The sequence below is a fragment of the Microtus ochrogaster genome, unplaced genomic scaffold (assembly GCF_000317375.1).
Source record: "Microtus ochrogaster isolate Prairie Vole_2 unplaced genomic scaffold, MicOch1.0 UNK7, whole genome shotgun sequence".
In the NCBI taxonomy this organism is placed as follows: Eukaryota; Metazoa; Chordata; class Mammalia; order Rodentia; family Cricetidae; genus Microtus; species Microtus ochrogaster.
This window is the reverse complement of record NW_004949105.1, coordinates 6,731,506-6,753,311: the sequence shown is the minus strand read 5'-3', so window position 1 is coordinate 6,753,311 and position 21,806 is coordinate 6,731,506. Positions and strand designations below refer to the sequence as shown.

General features: G+C 48.0%; 1 protein-coding gene across 2 annotated transcripts in view; it reads right to left on the bottom strand.

Moving 5' to 3' along the window:
- Window positions 1-21,806, bottom strand: part of Col4a1 (collagen type IV alpha 1 chain) — a 115,473-nt gene that overhangs the window by 52,093 nt on the left and 41,574 nt on the right. For both annotated transcript variants that reach the window (XM_026788780.1, XM_026788781.1), the window contains exon 2: window positions 17,980-18,045. In XM_026788780.1, the coding sequence (XP_026644581.1) occupies window positions 17,980-18,045 (66 nt within the window). The remainder of the gene's footprint in view (window positions 1-17,979; window positions 18,046-21,806) is intronic.

Below are 21,806 nucleotides of genomic sequence, written 5' to 3'. Positions count from 1 at the left end.
ACCATGCAACCATGGTAAATGCTGAGTCATGGTGGTGGCACCATGCACCTGTGAGAAATGCTGAGTCATGATGGTGGCACCATGCAACTGTGGGAAATGCTGAGTCATGGTGGTAGCACCATGCAACTGTGGGAAATGCTGAGTCATGATGGTGGCACCATGCAACTGTGGGAAATGCTGAGTCATGGTGGTGGCACCATGCAACTGTGGGAAATGCTAAATCATGATGGTGGCAGGAAACATGCTGACTACTAAGGCGCTGTCATATGGGCCACCAAACTGGAGTGCCCAGTCCTTGGATGTAAAAAAGCTGTGCTCAAAATAGAACACAACTGAACTGCGAACAGCTGGCCCCCAAAATAATAAAAAATAGTAATAAAATAAAAACTGAATCGTGTATCCTCAAATAACCCAACATGAGCTGGGGAGGCAATAAGGAGGGCACGTCACTGGAGAACTTTCTAGTATGTCTGTGGGGTATTTTTAGTACTTAATTGATATTGGCAGTATCACCAGAAGACCAACAGAGATAAGATTTTTTTTATTATTTCTCATTTTAATCATGGAATGAGCACAGTGCGGACGGGAGCCAGATGAACTGATTCCTCCCAGATTTTCACTGAGTCAGCGCTGAACCAGAATTAGAAATGAAGTCAGCCCACCCCAGGCCCTTCCTTATCTAGGTCACTAGAGCAAGCTGGTTCCCAGTAGCATATTAAAGGAACCCACAGCATGACATCAGCCAGTGAAACAGACCCTCTTGCATTCCTGCTGTAGGGAAAGTTCAACACCCATCCTGAACTGACTGGTCACAAGTCACTGGTGACCCCGCACACTCCTGGGAACAGAGAAGAAAAATCTGAATTCCCAGACTGGCCTTCACACAAGGACACATTCTTCCCCAAATACCACTAGAGGACTTAAGCAACTGCGTCTCTCAAGGGTTTTGAAATCAGCTAAAAAGGAAGTGACTCCATCACAAAATTTTTGCTACTCCCAATTTTAAAAAAATTTCCTGTTTTTTTATTTTTCCAGTAAAAACTGCACATTCATATTTAGATGCCCTGTGTCCTCTCTGAGTTTACCACGAGAACACAGGCAGAACGGATAGAAGGGACAAGCACTCAAGCAACTATACAATGAGCTGGCACATGACGCAGCTGCACTGGAGCCAAACGGCTCCATCCTGCTTCTAGCAGAGATTTCCCCCGGGGAAGAAGGGGGAGAAGAGAGCCGGACACGCCGTGCAAAGGCCATCGGTGCCAGGGGTTTCCGAGCCAGACTCTGCAGCTGCAGTGGGCAATAGTCCAGCTGTGACCACCCTGAAGCTCAGGGCCAAGTGCAGAGTGGAGGAGGAAGAGCTCCCCTGTCATCCAGTTCCCATAGTGTGCGACAGGCGAAGTCAAAGGACAGGGTAGCCACTCGGTTGGTCCTAGGCACAACTGACCACCACAGCCACGGTTTACCACAATGGTGAGCGACATTGAAGATAAGGAGCTGGGGGTATAGCTTAGTAACAGAACATTTACCTAGCATGTGGGTCCCTGGGTTCTAGTCCCAGCAATGGAGGAAGGGATAGTCACCAAGAGAAGCTTGTGAAACATTACACAAAAGCTTCAATGTGACCAAGCTTTGTGAGTTTGCTGTTGTGAGGAACCGTGCCAGTCAAAGAGAGAATATACAGATTTTCAGCACTAAACCAGGAGATGCCTGAAGATGCCAAGACACGGCCACCCTGAGCTAACCATACTGATAGAGACCAAATGCAGCCGTCAAATTACCCCATTGTGCCTAATAAGTGCACACCAATAGTATTCATCAATTAAAAAAAAATCTCACCCTCTCTAGCCCCCAAAGCCATTTAACTATATATGGAAGTTTAAATCCAGTCTGTCTCTGTGTAAAGACTGTATCCATCAAGGAAAGCCATTACGGCTATGTTCTCCGGGGAAACTCAGAACCTGAAGAGGAGAAACAAAGTGCCGTTGTTTATGAAGATGAAAGCAGCCTGCAGCGTCATCTCGGGGCTGACGTTAGCCGTTCCAAATTAGGCTTGAAACAGATTCATGCTGGAGAAACTCATAACGTCTGCTGACCGTATCATCTACGGCAAGCACATAAAGATGCTGTGAAATGTGGACAGAAAAGGTGCCTTTGTAAACCTGACCGTGTCCCTGCTCTCAGAACACCATAAAAAGAGCTAATTAAGGTTCAACTAGCGTCTCAGCCAGAAAGTCAAACACAAAGCACCCAGAACTCGTGACGTTGATATAGCAGGGAATTTCTAAAATCAAGGGATAATTACCAATCACAAGGTCTAGAACGAACACAAACTGTATCTAAAATAAATGGCCATCAAAAATCCCATTATCAAAAGCAAACACGATGGCCAGGGTGGTGACTCTAATCCTAGCATTTGGAACGCTGAGGAAGAAGGATTGATGCAAGTTTGAGGCTAGCCTGGGCTACATAATGAGTTCATCCTCAATGATAAGTTGAAATTCTGTTTCTATAATGTTTATCTAAGGCACTGGAGAGATGGCTCTGTGGTTAAGAGCACTGGCTGCTCTTGCAGAATCAAACAAGGGTTTGGTTCCCAGCACCGACATGGTGGCTCACAACCAACTGTAATTCCAGTTTCAGGAGGGTTAGATGCCTTCTCTTCTGGTCTCTGCGGGCACTGGGCATACATGTAGCACATATACATACATGCAGACAAAACACACTTATTCATAAAATAAAACTCAACAAATGCTTAATTTAGCCTATATAAAATAAATTTTTAAATGGATGAATTATGGCTGTTTCAAGGGCCAACATAGAACCCCCATTTCAATCAAACTTTAACTGATTTTTCACATTCTAATCAATAGGATCATAGATCTCCATGGGAACCACAGCACAGGCAAAGATGCTTCCTAATACCCGGAGCAAAACATGGGCAGGAGGATCTCCATGGATTTGCACAGAAAACACAAGGAATCAGATGATCAACGCTGTTTGAAGAATGCAATCCACCCTCTACCTCATCTTTACTCGGTTAGCGTTCGGCATGCAGGAGGCAGGATTGCGAGATAACCAATAGCATGATGCACCCCACACAAGGGGCAAGTGCGTGAACACAGCTTTACATGTTGGGAAATCCTGGGCAGGAAAGAGCCAGGGTTCCTGGCACAGGCTTAGCCCTTGAGGCCCCATTAGTGCCTAGCTGATGCCTCTGCTCCCAGCTAAACAGCAACAGGAAAATCTCTGCCTTGGACATGGTCCTGAGGCAGCTGTGCCCTTCTATTGTCCGGTACCCTGAGATGTTACTTTCCACTCAAGGCTGAGCATAGCTGAGAGACAAAAACCTGTGCATTTTCTGTCCATAGCTCCCTGTGCATGTGGCTACTAGGAAGCTATTTGGGATGCTGGGCCATGGTCAACGGGAGAATCATGGTCAACGGGGGACTATGGTCAACAGGGGACCCTGGCACTCCACCAAAATTCCACATATTCAGTCCCTTGAGCCTAGCCAAACAGGCATCTGCAGGACCATTTCCGGAATGCGATACTGCTGGGAAAGTTGCAGGCAGGCTGCAATCTGTGTCAGCAGGTCATGGAAAAGCTCCTGTGACAGGGGCCCTCTGGGAGCTCCCTGCATGCCTTGTGTTTGACACTGCACTGCTGTAGGGAACGGGACAGGACCCACACAGCTGAGCAAGGGGAGGGCAGCACTGTGGTTCTGTTTCCCTTCTGCTCCACAGATTTCTCAAAGAATCAAAGGTAGTACAGGAGACAGGGTCCCTGAACTGCAGGAAGTGTCGGGTCTACCACGGTCCAATACAAACCTCAACCCTGCCAGCAAGTTAACCATGGGCCTCGGTGTCAACATGGCTAGAGAGTTCACGATGGGGCTCACCGCAGTCTAGGCGGTGAGGAGACACAGTGAATTGTTCACTCAACACAAGAATAACCAAGAGCAGCAAATAACCTCCTACCATAGACTAGTCAAAACTTTCCCATGGAGCCAGTCCTCCAACAGCAAACTGGCCAAGAAGGAGGTCACCGATGGAGGAGAAGCAGCAGCAGACTGGCGTGCTGGCAAACCGCTAGGGTGAAGATGCAGACATCTCGCACATGGAGTTCTCTGTCGCATCCTTCAGGGCGTCCTCCCTGAAGCATGCAGGTTCCCACGCTGGCCTCCTGCCTCTGTGCTCACCAGGTGCTGCGGGCTCTTCCCCACCTGTCTGTGACCTTCAGCCAGAAGCTCAGGAAAACCAAAGGAGATCCCACACCTGCGGAATATCTTTTTGCTCAGCCTTGGGAGCTGAGCTACACCCTCGTTGGAAGGGCCCCCTCCCCAACGGCTTTCATTAGATGCCAGACCTTTCACCCCAGCCCCCTCACCGATTCCCTAACACGGGTAGCTCCCGGGAGCTCTACCTGAAGGGCAGTGACATCTAACCCTAGAACACACAAAGGGATCCTAGGTAGATCCCTCCTTAGTGAAGTGTAGACACAGGAGACTCAGGAAACCTTAGTCTCTACTGGGCAGCCAGTCCTCTGTGGCTCTCAGTCTGGCCACCAGAGGGAGCGCTGGGTCCGCGCGTCTCTAGTAGATCTAGGCTGTTAACAGCAGGAGTGCATCAAAGGTTGGGTGGGGTGGCAGGACCTGAAATCCCTTTACTCAGGAGGCAGAGGCGAGAGGGTGAGCTCAAGTCAGCCTACAAGAGACCCTGTCTCACCTCTGCACCGATGTGTGCATGCGTGTGTGTATACACACACATTCAAGGGCGCAACAGAGAGATGCGAGCTTGACAAAGGCCTTAGAAGTAGAACTGTCTAGGAAAGAACTTGAAGTAGGAAACAAAAAGCCTATATGTTGGGACTCTGGAGCAACAAGGCGCTGTGGCTGCAGGAACAAGGAACCACGGATTCTCCTGGTTTAACTGGTGAATATCAGTTGTACTGAATGAGGAGATCCACTCTTCCTAGTTCACACTCTCCTCCCTTCCACTCTGCATCATGGGTATTTTCCAGTCTAACTTTTGCACCTACTTTGTAAACCGAGAAGATCCGGCTGGTTAAGTGACGGCATGCGAATAGCACAGGGCACAGAAAGCAACTGAGTCCTACAAGCAGGTACACAGAGGACAAGGGCAGCACACCTCCCTGCCAGCAGAACATACTCAAGGTTCCCCTTTGGCTCCCCTCCTCACTGTAGTGTGTGAGACTCGAGGGGAGATGGGAAAGAGATTCATACAAGTCAGGCATGGAGGTTCACACCCAGCGACAGAACTGGCCACAAGTTCAAAGCCAGCCCGAGCTGTACAATGAGCTGCAGGCCAACCTAGGCTACAGTGTGTTACAAAGAAAAAGAAAAAAAAAAAAAAGCAAAGAGTGAAAGAATGCAAGAGTGAATTAATGAATGATCAAATAAATAAATAAATATTCATTTAAAGCAGAAGGCCTCCATGGTACTGAATGTCAGGCTGGGAACTGCTAGCCGTGTCCCTGGATGATTGTGTACACTGGGCACAGCAGCAAGAAGGGGGCTGAATCGGGTCACCAGGGCCAATGAAGTTAGAGGGAAGAGGCTCATGGGCACAGAACTGAACACAGCCCAGGGTGGCAAAGCACCCCACAGCAAGTAGAGGCTTTGCTCCATTGCCTTGTTCTGTCTTTATTTGTAGAAGTCATCCTACGCTCTTCCCTGGCACAAAGTTCCCTAGGGGGTCTTTCGGGTGGGCAGGCACAATAGGTTCAGCCCACACAGGAGGTCACTCTGGGGATGCCAGGCCACACAGCAAGGAGGCAACCTTCATGTAGACAGTAAAGCAATGTTGCCACAGCTCGAACACCCAGGTGAGTGTCCCCTTAGGTCAGGGGACACCTAAATACCCCATCTCTGGGACCTGACCCGTAGCAGCCTTTTTGCTACTAACCCCACCAGGATACTTTCCCTTCAGTGAAGGCTGTCCTCAGAGAACACGGTAGACTTTAGAGGAATGCTGGATGGCCCCTGATCTGGGCACCATGAGACGATGATCCTAAGGGCTGCCCAGAACTGCCGTGATGTCACGTTCTGCCGGCAGCGTGCCTGCCCCTCTCTTTCCAGATTCCACGAAAATGCTCAAATAATTCTCCACTCTGGCTTAACAGAGGATTTAGTTAGGGAAGGGCTGAGACTTGGAGAACATAGATAATTGATAACAAGACTTCACAGGGGGGTGGCTCTTTCCTGAGTTCAGACAAAAAAAGAATAAATCTTTTGCCCATAAAGATAAGTTTGCTTGTCTTTGTTATCTCTGAACCAACAGTTTAAAGAGTGTGTTTTGCATTAACGGGAAATCTGAAAAATACCCTCTCTTCCTAAGTAGCCCTTGGAGGGTGAGGACGTCAACTTGAGAGTGTGTGTGGGTGTGACGGGGTCTTGAAACAGAACTAGGACATATAAATGTCAGGAAATGCCACAGTCTGGCCATGAACATTTTTTTTTGTCTGTGGTAACAGAAAACATGAACAATACCAATGAAATAAATATCCTGACAAACCAGGCTTGTCCACACATCCCGAAAACTCCAGCACTCAGTTGGGAGGGACTAGAGTTCAAGGTTGCAAGAAACTGTCCCAAAGAGAAAAGGATAAGGAGGGGAGGGGAGGAGATCTAACCCTGAGAGCAATATCTAGAACTAATAATATAAAAGTATACAACAGTCTGGGTTTAAACATGAGGAAACTTGCCAGAGAGCCTCAAAAGTAAATTAGGACATATAAAACGTTTACTAGAAAAACAAGAAAATAAAATAACCCAAAAGATGGAGGCTAGGAACCTGGCGTTTCAACCTCAACTGAAAAGGACAGGCATCCCCGGGGGGCGGGGGGGAAGGGAGCAGACCCAGGAGGAATCTGACTTTGTCTCCCGTCCATTACTTGTTCTGATGGGGAAAGAACTCCAGCCAGGAGCGAGAAGATTACGGCCTTAGCTCCAATGCCCACCATCTGGATTCTCTAAAAATCAGTTTTCCCAGGGTCAATAGAGATGCCCACCCCTGCCTGGCTGACCTAGCAGCAGTATCTATTCCAGGGGTCAAATTTGATCACGTATTGGGTTGCTTCCTGTTTGCAAGGCCACTGCACACCAACACATCCTCTAATGAGGTCCCAGGACTCATGTTGCAGCCCACACATATCCGATGGCATACACTCTTGGTGTCCGTCGTTAACTCCCCTCCCTCGACAAGTTATCAAGTAATTATCAGCACTGGGCCCGTTTTCCCCTGGGATCCAACGTCGTGAGCCTGGAAGACACTGTCACACAGACCTGAGCCAGCACAGAGAGGGATTTTAGTCTGTTTCCACGAAACATCAGTTCTTCAAAACACAGGCACTCGAAGAAACAAAGCAAGAAGCTGGGCTTCTGTATCATTTTGCTTGGGATCAAAAACATCTTGATTTAAATGTCAGTGAAGAAGGCGGAAGACATAACAGTGAAGAATGACGTGGGGGCGGGGGGACCTCAATACTTGAAAACGGCTTTCCTGGGCTGCTTGTTTCACTGCATCTCAAAACTAACATCCAAACCTATAGATGCTGCACTGGGGCCATACCTGAAGCCAGGCTACGGTCCAATTATTTTAAAACTAACAATAATTTAAATTTAAGCTCTTTGTGACATTTTTCCTAGGCCTATTTCATAGAGGTCTGTAGAGTCATACTAAATTTATAGTAGCATTTCCTGCTTTCATGTTCTTAATTCCTTAATACTGACAGATTAAATGTTAAGTTCTTTGGCCAGTAAGCAAGATATGGAAATGAATTCCATTGCAGTTTGTTAATTACGAGGCAGTAGCCTTCCCATAAAATAGATTGTAGATGGCACGGTATAAAAACATGAATCTTCCCATTTAATTTGCTACTTTAAAAAAAAAAGATTCGAGGGAGATGACCAAGGGCAGCTATGTTAGAGAGACAGGGAGGGAAGTTGGCACCAAGCACTGAGGCAGGGCGAGCTTGCCAGCACAGTGCCTCACCCCAAAGGTCCAAGGTCTGAAAGAGATGCTACAGCTGAGGAGGCTCATCAGCCAAGATCCCAGAGGACACCCTCTTGTCTTTCAGGTACTCATCAGCCAAGATCCCAGAGGACATCCTCTTGTCTCCCAGGTATCCAGCTGCTCACTTTGTGGAAATCCTGAGCTCACTCATGGAATTCCAAACCAACAGAGCCACTCAAGGCCTGTCCATCACCCAGAACCCTTAGAGATGCCACAGCACAGCAGGGCATACGAGAAGTGACAAGCTCACCCCCTGTCCTTGAACAGCTACTTTATAAATTGCGTGATTAAGTGCCTCGCTTCAGGAACAACATGCTGGACAGAGTGCCAAGTGTCCCTTGCCTCTGTACATCTGTCACTGTGTGCAATCATTGCCTTTAGAAAGCCAAATTTAACTTGTAGTGGGTGCTCACGTTGATTGTAGCAACACAGGCTATGCATAATAAGGTCTGATATACAAGCTGTCTGGAAGTCTAGAACCTCTCTTGATGTCAGTCAGCACTGACTATCTGTCTATCTATCTATCTATCTATCTATCTATCTATCTATCTATCTACCTACCTACCTACCTACATCTATCTATCTATCCATCTAGCTATCTCTATCCTCCCTGTTTCTTTATCTGGGACACTGCGAGAAATGTGTCATAAGAATGCACGTGCTGGAGAATGTCCCAGTCTGGGATAGACAAATGAGAGATACACACTGTGGTCTGAGGCACCCATGACTTCACAGGTGACACAGAAAGCAGCGTGGCTGTGCCCACTCCCACATTCATGAACTACAACCCACCCCCTTCTCTTTAGTTCCCAGCACTTATCTTAACAGCCAAATCAAAGAAACAGCTGACAAGCTGCCTCTGGATGAGGGAGAACAATTAGCAAAGAAAAGGAAGTCGGGAGAGATTTAAATAGTTCCTTTGAATCCTAGCAGCCACTTCCCATCTCTAAAGAAAAAAAAATGGGAGATAAGACGTGGAACACACATTCAAGGGTGCAGATTAGGAGACAGAAAGCAGGACAGGTGTCATAAACCCACCCAGACCCACCCAGACATCAGCGGCTTGGGACATTTCAGAGCTGGCGAGAGAAATGAATGATGAAGGAAGGGACACTGCTAAATACTGCTGAATCACAGGGCCCTTTTCCCAGAACACATCACTGGATAGGCATCTGACCCCGAGGAAACGTCTACTTATAAAGTCACCATCGTGGCTGACCTCCCTCAGTCCCACATCAGCTGAGAGGCCTGCAAGCCACCACATTCCCATTCTCGCTGATAAAACATTAGACAGGCCAGGCTAATGTATTCTGTGACACCGCTGGAAGACCCAAGTCAGGCAGGAGGGAACTGAGGGGTCAGCCATATCTCCTGTGAGAGTCACCGGGGAGGAATGTAGGAGACACAGGCCCACACCTGACTGAGAGGCTGTGCGAGCAGCTGTTCTGCTCTGTACACCTCAGGGTGCAGGTGCGCTGAGGACAGTCACACCCTCTTCCCCAGGTAGACCTTGCGTCCGAATGCAGGACTTATGTGTGGAGCTCTAGTCCCCAGGTATGGTGTGGACATGGGGACAGCCTTTGGAAGGTGGTGAGGTTAATGGAGAACCGAAACTCTGGGGACCCAGGGAGCTCCTGGCCTCCTGAGGACACAATGGGAACACCTGCCTGTGAGGAAGCAGGCTGTCATCAGACAAGGAATCCTGACCTCAGACTTCCAGCCTGCAGAACTAAGTTTACAAGTCATTTAGCCTGGGGTCTTTTGTTACAACATCCTGACAGACCAGGACAAAGAAAATGATCCTGTACTACATATGATGTCAGGGTCCCTGATCCCCTTTCCTGATATTCACCCCACAGAACTCACTTGCACCTCTGGCCACAGCTCTGGGGCTCCCCACCCAGTTGGTGTTCACCCGCAAATAGACCACCCCTATTCTTCGGCCCTCAGCCACAGGTCAGGAGCAAGAAAGAATTCTGGGATATGGGAACTAGATCGGGTGAGCCTATGCTATGAGCGTGCAAAGGAGGAAGAGAAGACTGGGAAAGGACCAGTAACTCAGGGAGGAACAGGAGAGAATTTTATAAAGATAGGTAATGAGATGGTCTGGGGCCCGAGAAAGCAAACTTGTAAAATTCCCCTCGCATTAGCATCAGCTCAGGCCTCAGCTGATATCATCAGGCCTTGGAATCACCAGGGCCCCAGACTATGTTGCTCCTCAATAGAGACAAGCAACTGAAAAACCCATGAGAAAGAAAAACATCACTTTAACCGCCATCAGACGCGAGAATGTTATGATTAGCTAGGCTGGAAGTCCCCTCAGCTGTATATTGCTTCTACGGCAAACAAGATGCTCAATTAACTACCCACATTGTCTCTGGAAGAAGAAGGAGTAACTGTCCCCAGTCTAAGCAGGATGATGAGCCCAGGAGGAGAGCGACCTCCTGAACTAGGCTGTGGGATGCTGTCTGCACCAGTCTGTTCCCAGGGCTGTGTGTGGTCCAGGAATAGGCAGTGTGGACCTCTCTCTGCAACAAGACCTCTGAGCAAGACACCACTCTCCTGGGGCTTCTACTCCTTATCAGCAGGAGACACAGTGGAGAGCACTGCCCGCATCACCCATGGGGATGAATCATTATTTATAAAATGCTTCAAACCAGCAGGAATGGTTCTGGAGAAAATATCCCAACATTCTGAATAAGAACACAGTCTAGGGAGAAGAGTCTTCAGGGCCCTTCCTTTCACCCATAAAATGTAGGTCTGATTAGATCAGCATGACTCAGTACGGTGAGGCAAGGCAGTCCTGCTTTAAAACAAGCTCCCATATTGAAGATGTGTCCTTTCACAAGGAGGGTAAACTTGGTGTGCAGTGGGAAAGCAAAGTGAGGCCACTCGGGTGTCATGCCTGAGCAGGCTGCTGTGCTTCAGGCATGTGCTAGCACACGGCTGAATTGCCTCCATATCAACTTTGCACTGTTAGCTCTCCAACTGTTCTGCTCTGAGCCAGAGCATCGTGCCCAGCTTGGAGCATCTCTGCATCGTTACCAGATCGCTGCTCCTTCCTTCCACTATGGCTCTTGTATAAGGGCTGCCTGTCTTAGTAACCAGTGCCCCCGGGAGCACAGAGAGCCCGCAGAGGGGAGAGGGAGAGAGGGCTGGATTGCTCAGAAACTTTCTGGATCAGAGGGTTAATCTTCCAGAGGAAGCCATGTTCAAATCAATCCTGGAACCCGGTAATTTAGACCCTGGAATTCACGCCACCTCTGAACCTCTCACCCAGAGCCACGAGCTGACCTCTAGGTGTGACATGCTTCAGCAGGACACTGGACGAGCCCAGAAAATACACGATAAAGTCCCAGTTAGCACCCACTCCTGAAAGTATCCTTCCTCTGCTAGCAGATGAGTCTATATGCAGGACTAATGGGGGAATGACCCTACTGAGGAACTTGCTGCCAGGGACAGCCTCCGTGCAATGTCTTGGACCTGGGCCCCCAAACACCACCAGAACCTCTTGGGAAGAAACTGAGTTGATTAAATGTGGAGTCAGATAAGCATGATATTATTACAAAAATCACATAGTTACCAGGAGGTACGCTAAGCCACAGGCGGACATGGAGTTGAGGTGTACCTTTGACATCATAATGGGTTTGCCAAACGGGAAACAGAACAAGAGGGACCACTTCCCCAAAGTCATCTGGCATGCTCATTAGCTCTGACTAATTCTCCCTTTGTTTAATTGCCCACTGTGCCCCAACCACTTCACAAGGACCCAGGGTTCTGTTAATGTCATTCCAAGGGTGTCGCTTCCACCATTCACGCTCCGTCATCAGCCTGACAGCTGCCTGGAAGCAGGCTACATACCCGTGACAGGAACCAACACACAAGAGGGAAATCCAGGGGCATTTTCATTTGTTGGGACTTATGGAGGGTCTTTGATCTTCAATCAAAACATAAAAACCTCATTTTGTCCCTTTCAAAGACTCCTTTCCCATCAGCCAGTGTTGTGTTGGGCTCACATATACAAAAAGAAAACATTGTAACTTGGTCATGTATGGCTAAGACAAGAACCGCAAAACGCCTGCCCCACACACAGTGTGGCCTCATGTGAAACGCCAGGATGCTGAAGCCACGGGATACGAGGCTGCTGAGGACTTGCTCTGGGATGGAATCCCATGGACAATCTCCCAGGAAAGTCCACTTCTAATCAGGCATGAAATTGAACGTTTCGGATCTAGGACTATATATCACGTTCAGGGCCATGGGCTTCTTAGCCAGAATCTTGAGCCAACCCCTGGACCTAATTTCAAGGCATTAAATTCCCTGCTGCTGTTTCGGAACATGGGAACCAAATGCACTTACTATGTTCCAAGCTGTGCTGGAGGGGGTACATTCCAAACAGCTGCAAGTGGAGAGCTGTGGAGAGTTAGCCCAGAGCATAAAGGCCTCGGAGGCACACAGCCGGGGGGGGGGGGGGCACATGGAGCTAAGGTTGAGGCCTAGGCAGATGAATGTGAGCGGTGGCAGAGGCAGCTCGAGGTCCCTTAAAGGTACTGATATACCAGGGAGACACAGTGGGCGGGATGAGACACACCCACACGGGCATGGATCCCTTTTAGCGTCTTCCCTGTGGCGAGTTGTGACTATGTGTCCCGGGATTCCGGCACTTTTTATAAAAATCCTTTTAAAAGTCACCCCCCTCACCCAAAAAAAAAGACAAAAGTAGGTGGCTGTGGGAATCCATGCTGATTCTCACGATCAGGGAGCCAGAGGATGATTCATGAGCAGTGTGAGGAAATAGGAAATCGGGACATCTGGAAAAAATCTTGGCATGACAAGACACCAGACACACATGGAAAAGGAAGAGTGTATGCTGGCCCATATCACCCAGCAAACGGGAAGAGAACATCCCCAGAGCCTATAGACAAACATGCATGGTTGAGAGTCCTGGAGCCAGACACAGTGGAGCCCCGCAGCCCCACACTCTCAGAAACGCAGTGACATTTCACACAGCACCCCTGTCATGATACCTAACTAAGGAGTGCTGGCAAGCAGGGGAGCCTGGGCGGCACTCGAATGGAGATGCTCGGCAGGAGGAGTGCTTAGCAACAGAAGAACACTGAATTGTTCAGGGAAGCTGGGACACCGGATACGGGAACCAGCTTCTCCTGGAAGTCACAGAATAACGATTCTGGAAATGGCTGCCAAAATCACAGATAAACTAGAAGTGAATGACCTATGCTTCCAGAAAGGCCTCCCAAGCACGCCCAGGCTCACACTTCCTCCAGGATTGACAAGCAGTCTGATGTCTCCCAGCCTGGGTTCTGGGAGCTGGTCGCTTGGTCTCCATCTTTGTCTAAATGCAGGAGTTTAGCTGAGTGTGAGGCTGGTCTGCAGTCTGTGAACCTGCCATGAGTTGAGCCAGCAAGTGAATGTTCCTCACACTTATTCCCCCCCCCCAAAAAAATACTGGCACTGCCGCCATGCCACGTGGGCACACCCCTCTGGGGCAGGATTCATGCTAGCTCTGGGTACATGCTGGTCTGAGCCACCTGATAAAAAGCCATGCCTTGTGACACAGAGGAACCCACAGCAGAGTTCTGAGCCACCTGCGCCAAAAACGTGTGTTTTGCTCATCTCCCAAACTGTCCTCGGAATCTTCCTAAACCAAAGGGCATGGACCGACATCCTACAGGTAGTGTAAAGACCACATCTGGGGAAACTACACAGAATGCATTGCCTCCAGACCGTTCTGAACACTGGTAAACAAAAAGATGTCCTGCCAGGCTCAAAAAACACTAGGGACAATCTTAGAGACACTCAGGGCACTTACTAGCCTTGGACCTAGTAAGAAAGTCTTTTAATATTTTACAGTGGGTAGTAGCATTTCTTTCATGTAGCTTGATTTTATATATCTCATACATTGAAAATAAAAAATGAATTTTCTTTTTGAAGCAAACTAGATTCTACTCAATGAAGCATCTTCTCAAAGGAAGTATTTAGTCAATTTACTTACTCTTATGAATAACCTGTTGCTTATTCAAATCAGTTAACTGGCTCAGAGTCTCAAAGAATCTTCACAAAAATCTTTCACCAGCTACACAAAAGAATGTATTGCCTGGGAAGCAATGGCCTTCCTCTACCATTTAAGCACTATTCTTGGTGTGGCTTAATTTATGGGAAATAAATTTACAAATCCCTATGAGCCATAAAAAGGTAATCTTGTCTTGTCACCCTTAAGGGTCTCAGTTTATTCAGTTATGCACAGCCACAAGGAATAAAAAGAGAGCCACTAACCCGTATGTAAAGCAGAATATAAAAAAAAAACATGTTTGTACATTTATATTTCACAATAAAATCGTGGCTGAAATGTTTTCTTTTTTTAAAAAAAAATCAACAGAAATGAATACATTTAAAAGTGGAAGATTACTGAATTCTCCAAAAATACTGATAAAGTGCAGTGCTTGCCTCGGAAGAGAATGTCACCTCCGACCTAACGATGACTCAGAGCGCAGCCTGTGTTTGTGATGTAGCGAAGGAAGAGTCCGGTATCTTAACAGTGATGTTATGGCCTGAGGGATTTTTCTGATCATCACAGCACAGCTCAAAAATGACTAGAATGCAAGCCACGACGCTCTTGGAGTCAGAGAATTTCCGGTTCTGAGACAGGAGGCATGGCAACCTCTGGCCCTGAAGGGATGGGAGACAGGCAGTGGAAAACAGCTCTTAGATTTGAGAGGATGGAAAATTCCACCTCTCTTCTTAGGGTCAGCTGTGACTAGAGTGAGCGCTCCTTGTGGAGAGGTCTTCGCTCCTACGTTGCATGGCTTACACACTATTCTCTGAGCAACCAGAAGAGCGCAACCAAACACAAACTGGCCAGCATCACACTCCCCTAGACAGACAGAGGCAAGCCCACCTGAGCTCTAAGGAGCCTGCAGAATGTATAGGGACAGCACATCTTCCCTGGGAGTTGGAAGAAAGTTGTGGCCATGCTTACACTTGGCTCCTGCCTGCATATATGATAAGGCCACATTTGCTACCAGGGGAAGCAGAGGAGGCGGCATACCCAATGGGTAATGAGGGGGTCACTCGCTGGTTTTTAACCAGAGCCATGAATTCCCTTCTAGATCACCTGTGTGCCAGTGTTTTTTATGGGAATTCTCACTGAGAGAGGGGTGCAGTTCTGCACCTCTAGGTATACCCTAAACTGATTGCCTTGGTGTAAGGAATGAGCTTTTCCAAGATCAACTGAATGCTATCGCTCTGGGCAGGATCCCCACAACCTGGCTCTCAGGGGAGAAACTGGACCACAGACACAGGGCCTACCTGGCCAGCTCCCTGTCAGAGCATGACCCACTGTGGTCTGTTCGCTGACCAGGACCTGGAAGGGCTGCCCACAGCCTAGGGGGACAAGCTGACTTCTCAGTTACCCTCCAGACACTCTTCCCTCCATTATCAGCTCAGAGGGCAGCATAGCTCTTGAAGAAGCTCAACTAAGTGGACTCATCGTCTTACCTGACATTGCGAACGAAACCACCCAGGGATCCGACTAGCAGTTGTCAAGACTGGGTTAACCCAGTAGGTCTTGACCCCCTTCCCCAAGACATACTTAGCTATATCCAGGGGCATCTCTCTTTGTCATAAATGGAGCAGTGTACCCCCCACACTAAGTGTATAAAGACCAAGGAAGCTGCAAGACATCCCTAAACACACACGGACCTACACACGCACACACAATTGTCACACTCAAAATGTAGTGATCAAGTTGAGAATCCACAGTGGCTGTGTTCTTCCACGGCAAGTGTCGTGGTAACCCGTGAAAAAGTGCTCAGCACCATGCAGAGCTATATGGGTATGGAAACCCGGCCTCTCCTCTTTTCCACTCTGACACACCTAAGCCTAACCCTACTGCCTGTGAGCAGCAGCTGTCATCTGTGGGACGATTTCTGGTAAGTCAAACAGGGGACCTGAGCGACTGTATCAGACACCCATGGGGGCTCAGTGGCTAGTCAAGCCACAAGGCATCTTCCCACTAGGGAAAAACCTGTCTTGTGCAAACTTGCCTCAAACACTACACCAAATGCTTCCCAGATTTCCAAGGTAGAAGCAGAAAAATTGCTTCCAGGCCGGCCCGTTCAGTTCTGATACCACATGTACGTTGGACAGAGAGACAGCAGAGAGAGGGAGCATTCTCCATGACGATGCCAGCTCCGTAGCACACAGACTAAGCATGTGGAGAGGGGCCATGAATCAGAGGCAGTGTAATGAGTAGCGACAGGGTAATGTGTTTCCTCCCACATCTTTGGCAAGGGTCTGGGTAACCGCTGGGTTAAAGTCTTCTATGAAGATATAGGATACCGGAATGACTTAGTTAAGACTCTCTGTGCACCCAAGATTGCAGGAAGTCCCCTTGCATGGATCCCTAGAAAGACAAAGCATTTCTATGATAGTGTTCACCTACTGGGCATAGGCAGTTTGCAGTGATTAATGAAAATAAATAGATAAGTCTTTCCACCTGCTTGTGACACTGGAGTCTAATTGATATGCAAACAGGCCAGGTGCAGGGAACACAGTGTGGCCCTAATCCTGCTTCACCAGGGAAGCTGTCCCTTCTAGCTCCTGACCACAGGGTACTCCCTTGTCAGGATAGCGATATATTTTCTCTACTGCTTCTGGAATCTGGCCTCTTGCTTGGGACTTTTTGTAGAGGGGCAGCCTCTTACCCTCTAGTTTAATACAGGTTCCTTCTCTGGACATTGCAGGGTGAGAAACAGCAGTAGCTCTATATAAATGAGGACTGCATTGGTCAAGGGACTCGAAAGGCTTCTTAAGCAAGCCCTCTTCCAGCAATGCGTACATGCTTAACGTGCTGACATGAAGCAGATGCCAGCCGCTGGGGTACCTCTACCACCCCAAGGGCTAGGAGAGGGATACCTTATCAAGCAAGGATATCCAGGCCCTATCAGTTTAAGACAGCATTCCCAACAAGGCCAGCTCTGAGGACACAAAGCGACTGTACACAGGCCAAATCAGTTACCTAACTTGAGTAAAGAGAGATCTTCCAGGCAGCTGGGGAAATAAAACATTCAGGCTGACTCTGAAAGTCAGTGAGAGCCAAACGGCAGGTTGTCTGGCATTGTACTGGCTGCTTGATGACAGTGTTCAGATCTACCTCAGGAATGGGAGACAAAGTCTGCTAATCCCATCTCCAGGGAGCACCTGACACGGCACAAAGCAATGTGGCCATTGGCCCCAGATAATCCAGTTTCCACAGAAGGGAATATCCGAGTGTTCCTGGGGGAAACCAGAAAGCACGTCCATCTCAGAAACCGATCACAACCTTTCTCAGGCTTGGACATTCTCCCCCGCTTAGGTGGCTATTGCTCTCTCGCTCTCTGTCTCTGTCTGTCTCTCTGTCTCTCTCATTGTCTCTGTCTCTCTCTCTCATGTGTGTGCGTGTTCTATGTTGCTCCCATCCTATTTTTTAAGAACAACAAATCAAAATGAATTTAATGTGTGTACACTTTAGACTATCAAAGGGATGCCCTTGGGAACTGAAGGCATTTGTATGTCATTTAGGACCCATGACCACAGACACCAGAAAAAAAAAAGGCTAAATTTAGCCCTTATCCATCAATTCCAAAAAGGACCACTGAGTACAAGAATACCGTGCTGGCACCCTTGCTCCTCTACAGCCAGCACAGGGAAGCTATCCGGACTCTCCACGCTCAGTGCCACCAATAACGATGATGCCCAGAGAACACCTGCTAATGGTGACAACATTGCTCAGAACATTGTTAAACACTCTGCTTCCCTTGTGCTGCTCAGGGAGACTGAGAAAGCAGGAAGTGGGTTGGCCCTGGGCTGCCAATCATAGTGTTAATCTCATGATTTGGGGGAAGGGGCGGCATTCAGAAAAAGATCATGATGTGCATCCACTCACCTTTTGTCCCTTGACGCCATGACAGTCACATTTCCCACAGCCAGAGCCGCCACAGCCGTAGTCACCCTGAAAGAAAGAAAGACAGCAATTTTAAACAGGAGGTCAAAGTACGGTGAGTCAGAGGACAAAGGCAATCGTCCTGACTGCTGGGATCCAAGCCCCCAGGACCCACACAGTGGAAGGACAGCACCCACTTCGGCAAACTGTCCTCCGATTGCCACATGAGTGCCACGGCACACGCACACAACTCCACCCATAGTAAATAAAGAAATGTCATTTTTACAAAGATCTGAATTATGGCAGACATCAGCATCTTCATCCAGTTGTGAGGCAAGTCCCAGCGATCACCCTTCGTGCGACCCAGCAGCTCTAGAGCCTGAAGGTGATTAATGGTGAATCACACTCCTTAGAGAAACCCTTAGCGGCCTTAGACTCAATGACGCACGTCACTAGACTGGTTGTCCTTTGTCTGTTAGAAATGGGCTCACCTGGGGATTATGTGAACAGTGTTGCAAGGCACAGAAATTAGGAGTTTCACACCTAAGAGCAAGGGCTCCATAAAATGGGTTCTGCTTGGCCCTTGTGTTTGCAGGGGCTTAGAGGTGTGCAAGAGACTAGTGAAAGAATAGTGAGTGACTGAGCTGGTCTTCAAGCCCAGGTGTTCAAATTCAATGAAAGCCTGGACATTAAAGAACACTCTATTGCAAAACACATTTTGTTGTTGTCTGCTAATACACATCAACAAGAGCTGGAGAGAGGAACGCGTTCAGATGCCCAGTGAGAAGTCGGTAATCACCACATCTCAAAAGCACCTCCATCCCACAGGTACGGAGATGAAAGGAAGCGCTTTAATGTAGCATGCTAAGATTGAAATCAGAACCCAGCCCAGCATCCAGGACATTAATTGGTCAACAGAAGAAAAGACGTACACACCACACTTTACAATGCCCCTGGCAGAATCCAAGTTTTAAACCATTATAGACAGCAGCATGGGGCTCAAGGGGGGTGGAGAGGATCAGAGTGAACCATTCAGCAAGCTTTATTAAAGACACTGTGTCAGTTCAGAAATAAAATTTAGACCCATAGTCTGCTTCAGGTGGCAACAGATCCTTCAAAATAAAAGTATGCTATTAATAGTTCCTGGCTCACGAGAAGCCTATATTTTTAACAGCATCCTTGAGGCTGCATCACCATGGAGATCCTCTACCCAAAACAACCCCATCTGGAGACACTTATTTTATGAGTTAAAGCTGAACAAGTGCCTCCAAGACAGTGAGCTGTTCTTAATTTTATATTTTGGACATGGGGACACTTGACAGCGATCCAAGTAAAGCCCAGCGGTCAAGATCTGTTCCTCAAGCTGACTCACAGCCCGGCTATTTCAGCGTGTACTCTCATGGCCCTCCTGACATTTCAGATCGCTCCCTGTGCTCTGTCTGCTTTTGAATGTGGATTTCCATTGCCACCAGGGCTAAGTTTTTAGCCTGAACTGAAGAAGGACCATCCAGAGCACACAGAGAAAACACCGTGGGACTCCACAAACAGGCTGCCTTAACTGTCTTCGCCTCTGACCACCTGAGTCCCATGACATGCTGATTTACTCTGGGACACCCTGAGCCTTTAGCTACACCCTGAACTTAGTGTAGAGCTGTTTTATCCAAAACCTACTTGGGTAATAAAGCCTGCAGTAATAGAGGATGTCACTAATTAATGAACCGGTGGCATGTCAGCCCTTGCTGAGTCTGTCTCAGCTCCAGCATCATGGACGCCAGGAGGCAGGCAACTCCAAGTGCCAACGGTGGCAGGCCATCCTCCTCCCTGGCATCTGCTGTTCCTCACACCTTGTGCTGTGAAGCAAGGGCAGTTCACCCTACTTATTCGATTCTGCTTAGTCTCATCCTGTCCCCATTGATTTCACCCAGAGAAATTAACCAGGCAGGAGACTGCAGGGTCCATGTGAGACTTGGATCCCAGTCACCCACACTTAACAGAGGGTCCACAACAGCTTGAGGTTACCAGAATTTCTACAGAAAAGACAGTGGTAGTTCCTATGAAACACCACATTGGAAGACAAGCCAAAGACGGCGATGTGATGAGGCTGGGGTTTTTCTGTCTGAAATGCTGCTGCCATCTAGGAAGCTCAGCTCCCTTCACTCTGAAGGAGTTCATCGAATCAAATTTCCCAGAGCTGTTCCTATAGCTAGCAGTGGATTCTATAAGCACAGAGGACACCCCAACCCTCACCCTGGGCGGAGATGGTGAAAGCCAAGTGGGTAACTGGTAGGCATCTTGTCTGGAACCTACTTCAGGTCTTAAGAACTCTTGACAGAATCTGAAAACTAAACCAAAGAAGTAGAGAGCCCTTTCCTCACAGCCTAGACTCTACATTACATGAAAATGTCTGATCCCAGATCCAACACATATATCTCTATTCACATAGGAAATTTTTGTATTTTTTAGACACACAGGAAATCTTATTACCAAATTCTGGTCCCTAAAAAGCAATTCAGGGATAACTGATCATTCTAATAGCATCTAAATTACACTATGTTTTTCAGGGGGGAAAAAAGAGTAATAAGGAAAAGGAAGAGAAGAAGGAGGTTTGGAGGTGAGAAGTTAAGATTGAGACATAGTCTCTCTATATATAATCAGGCTAGCCTGGAGCTCTAAATACTCTGCTTCAACCTTCCTGGTGCTGGGATTGCAGGTAAACACCACCAAACCCACAAAGAGACAAGTTAGAGACCATGCTGTGCTGTATTCTGGGTGGCCTTGCATCTTATGTAATTGACTTGATTGAAAACAACCATCAGGTTTTAGAAAAAACAGCCACCCGTCATGTGATGCTTGTTTGCTTTGTTAAACAGGATTTTTAGTCTGAAATGTCGCTATTCTGGTCCTTAATGATTTCCGTTTTTATGAAGTAGCGCTAGCTGACTTTCACCAGACACAGGGGGTTATTCTGCTGCAATTCCAGGGCATAGAGTTAAAACCAATACACATCATACCCTGAGGTTCCCTTTCAGTCAGGGTTGGCGTTCACTTCTGAAATAACTAATTGAAACAAAAGCCTTGTTCACACAGTCTTATCCGTGCATGGCAACACGTCAGGCTTGCAAGGGGCCCATGACTCTATGGCTTACATAGATTCCAGGTTGTCAGGACCGTCTCATGTTAAGGGTGGTGTCACAAACTTCATGACTTCCTGAGGCCCCTCAGCACAATGAAAAGACGCGTGTGGTTTGTGAGCCCAGCAGTGCCCCCTTGGCTCTGGATCTGAGGGACCTTCTGAGGCCCTGCTCATTCTTCTCCGTGCCTGGAGCACATTGGGCCACATGCACCAGCTCATTCTTCTCCGTGCCTGGAGCACTTTGGGCCACATGCACCAGCTCCCAAGCCCATCTGTTTCAGATTCTAGAACAGGAGGAACTGGAACATTCTGTGAATTGCACAGTCTCTTCCCCTCCTAGGGTCAATTAGACTTAATCCTGCTCTGTCTTCCCATGAGAGGCCGGCAGGAGGAAGTTGGTCAGGAATGCTGCCCACTTGAGGCCCAGGAATGTGGTGATAATCTCAAAGGATAGGCCATGTGAGACTTGGCCTCTCTCACAGAAGTTGGCCATCCACAAACGAGATAACCCAGGTACCCAGGGACAAGCCTCACAGAGGGGACTCAACTAAAAACAGTCACATTTTACTGAGAGAGACCTGCCTCAACCTCAACTTCGCACCTCCAAACCTTCTCTTCCTCCTCATTCTTTCTTTCTGAAAAGTATATTGTAATTTAGATGTTATTAGAACAGTCAATTCTTCTGAGGTGATTTCTG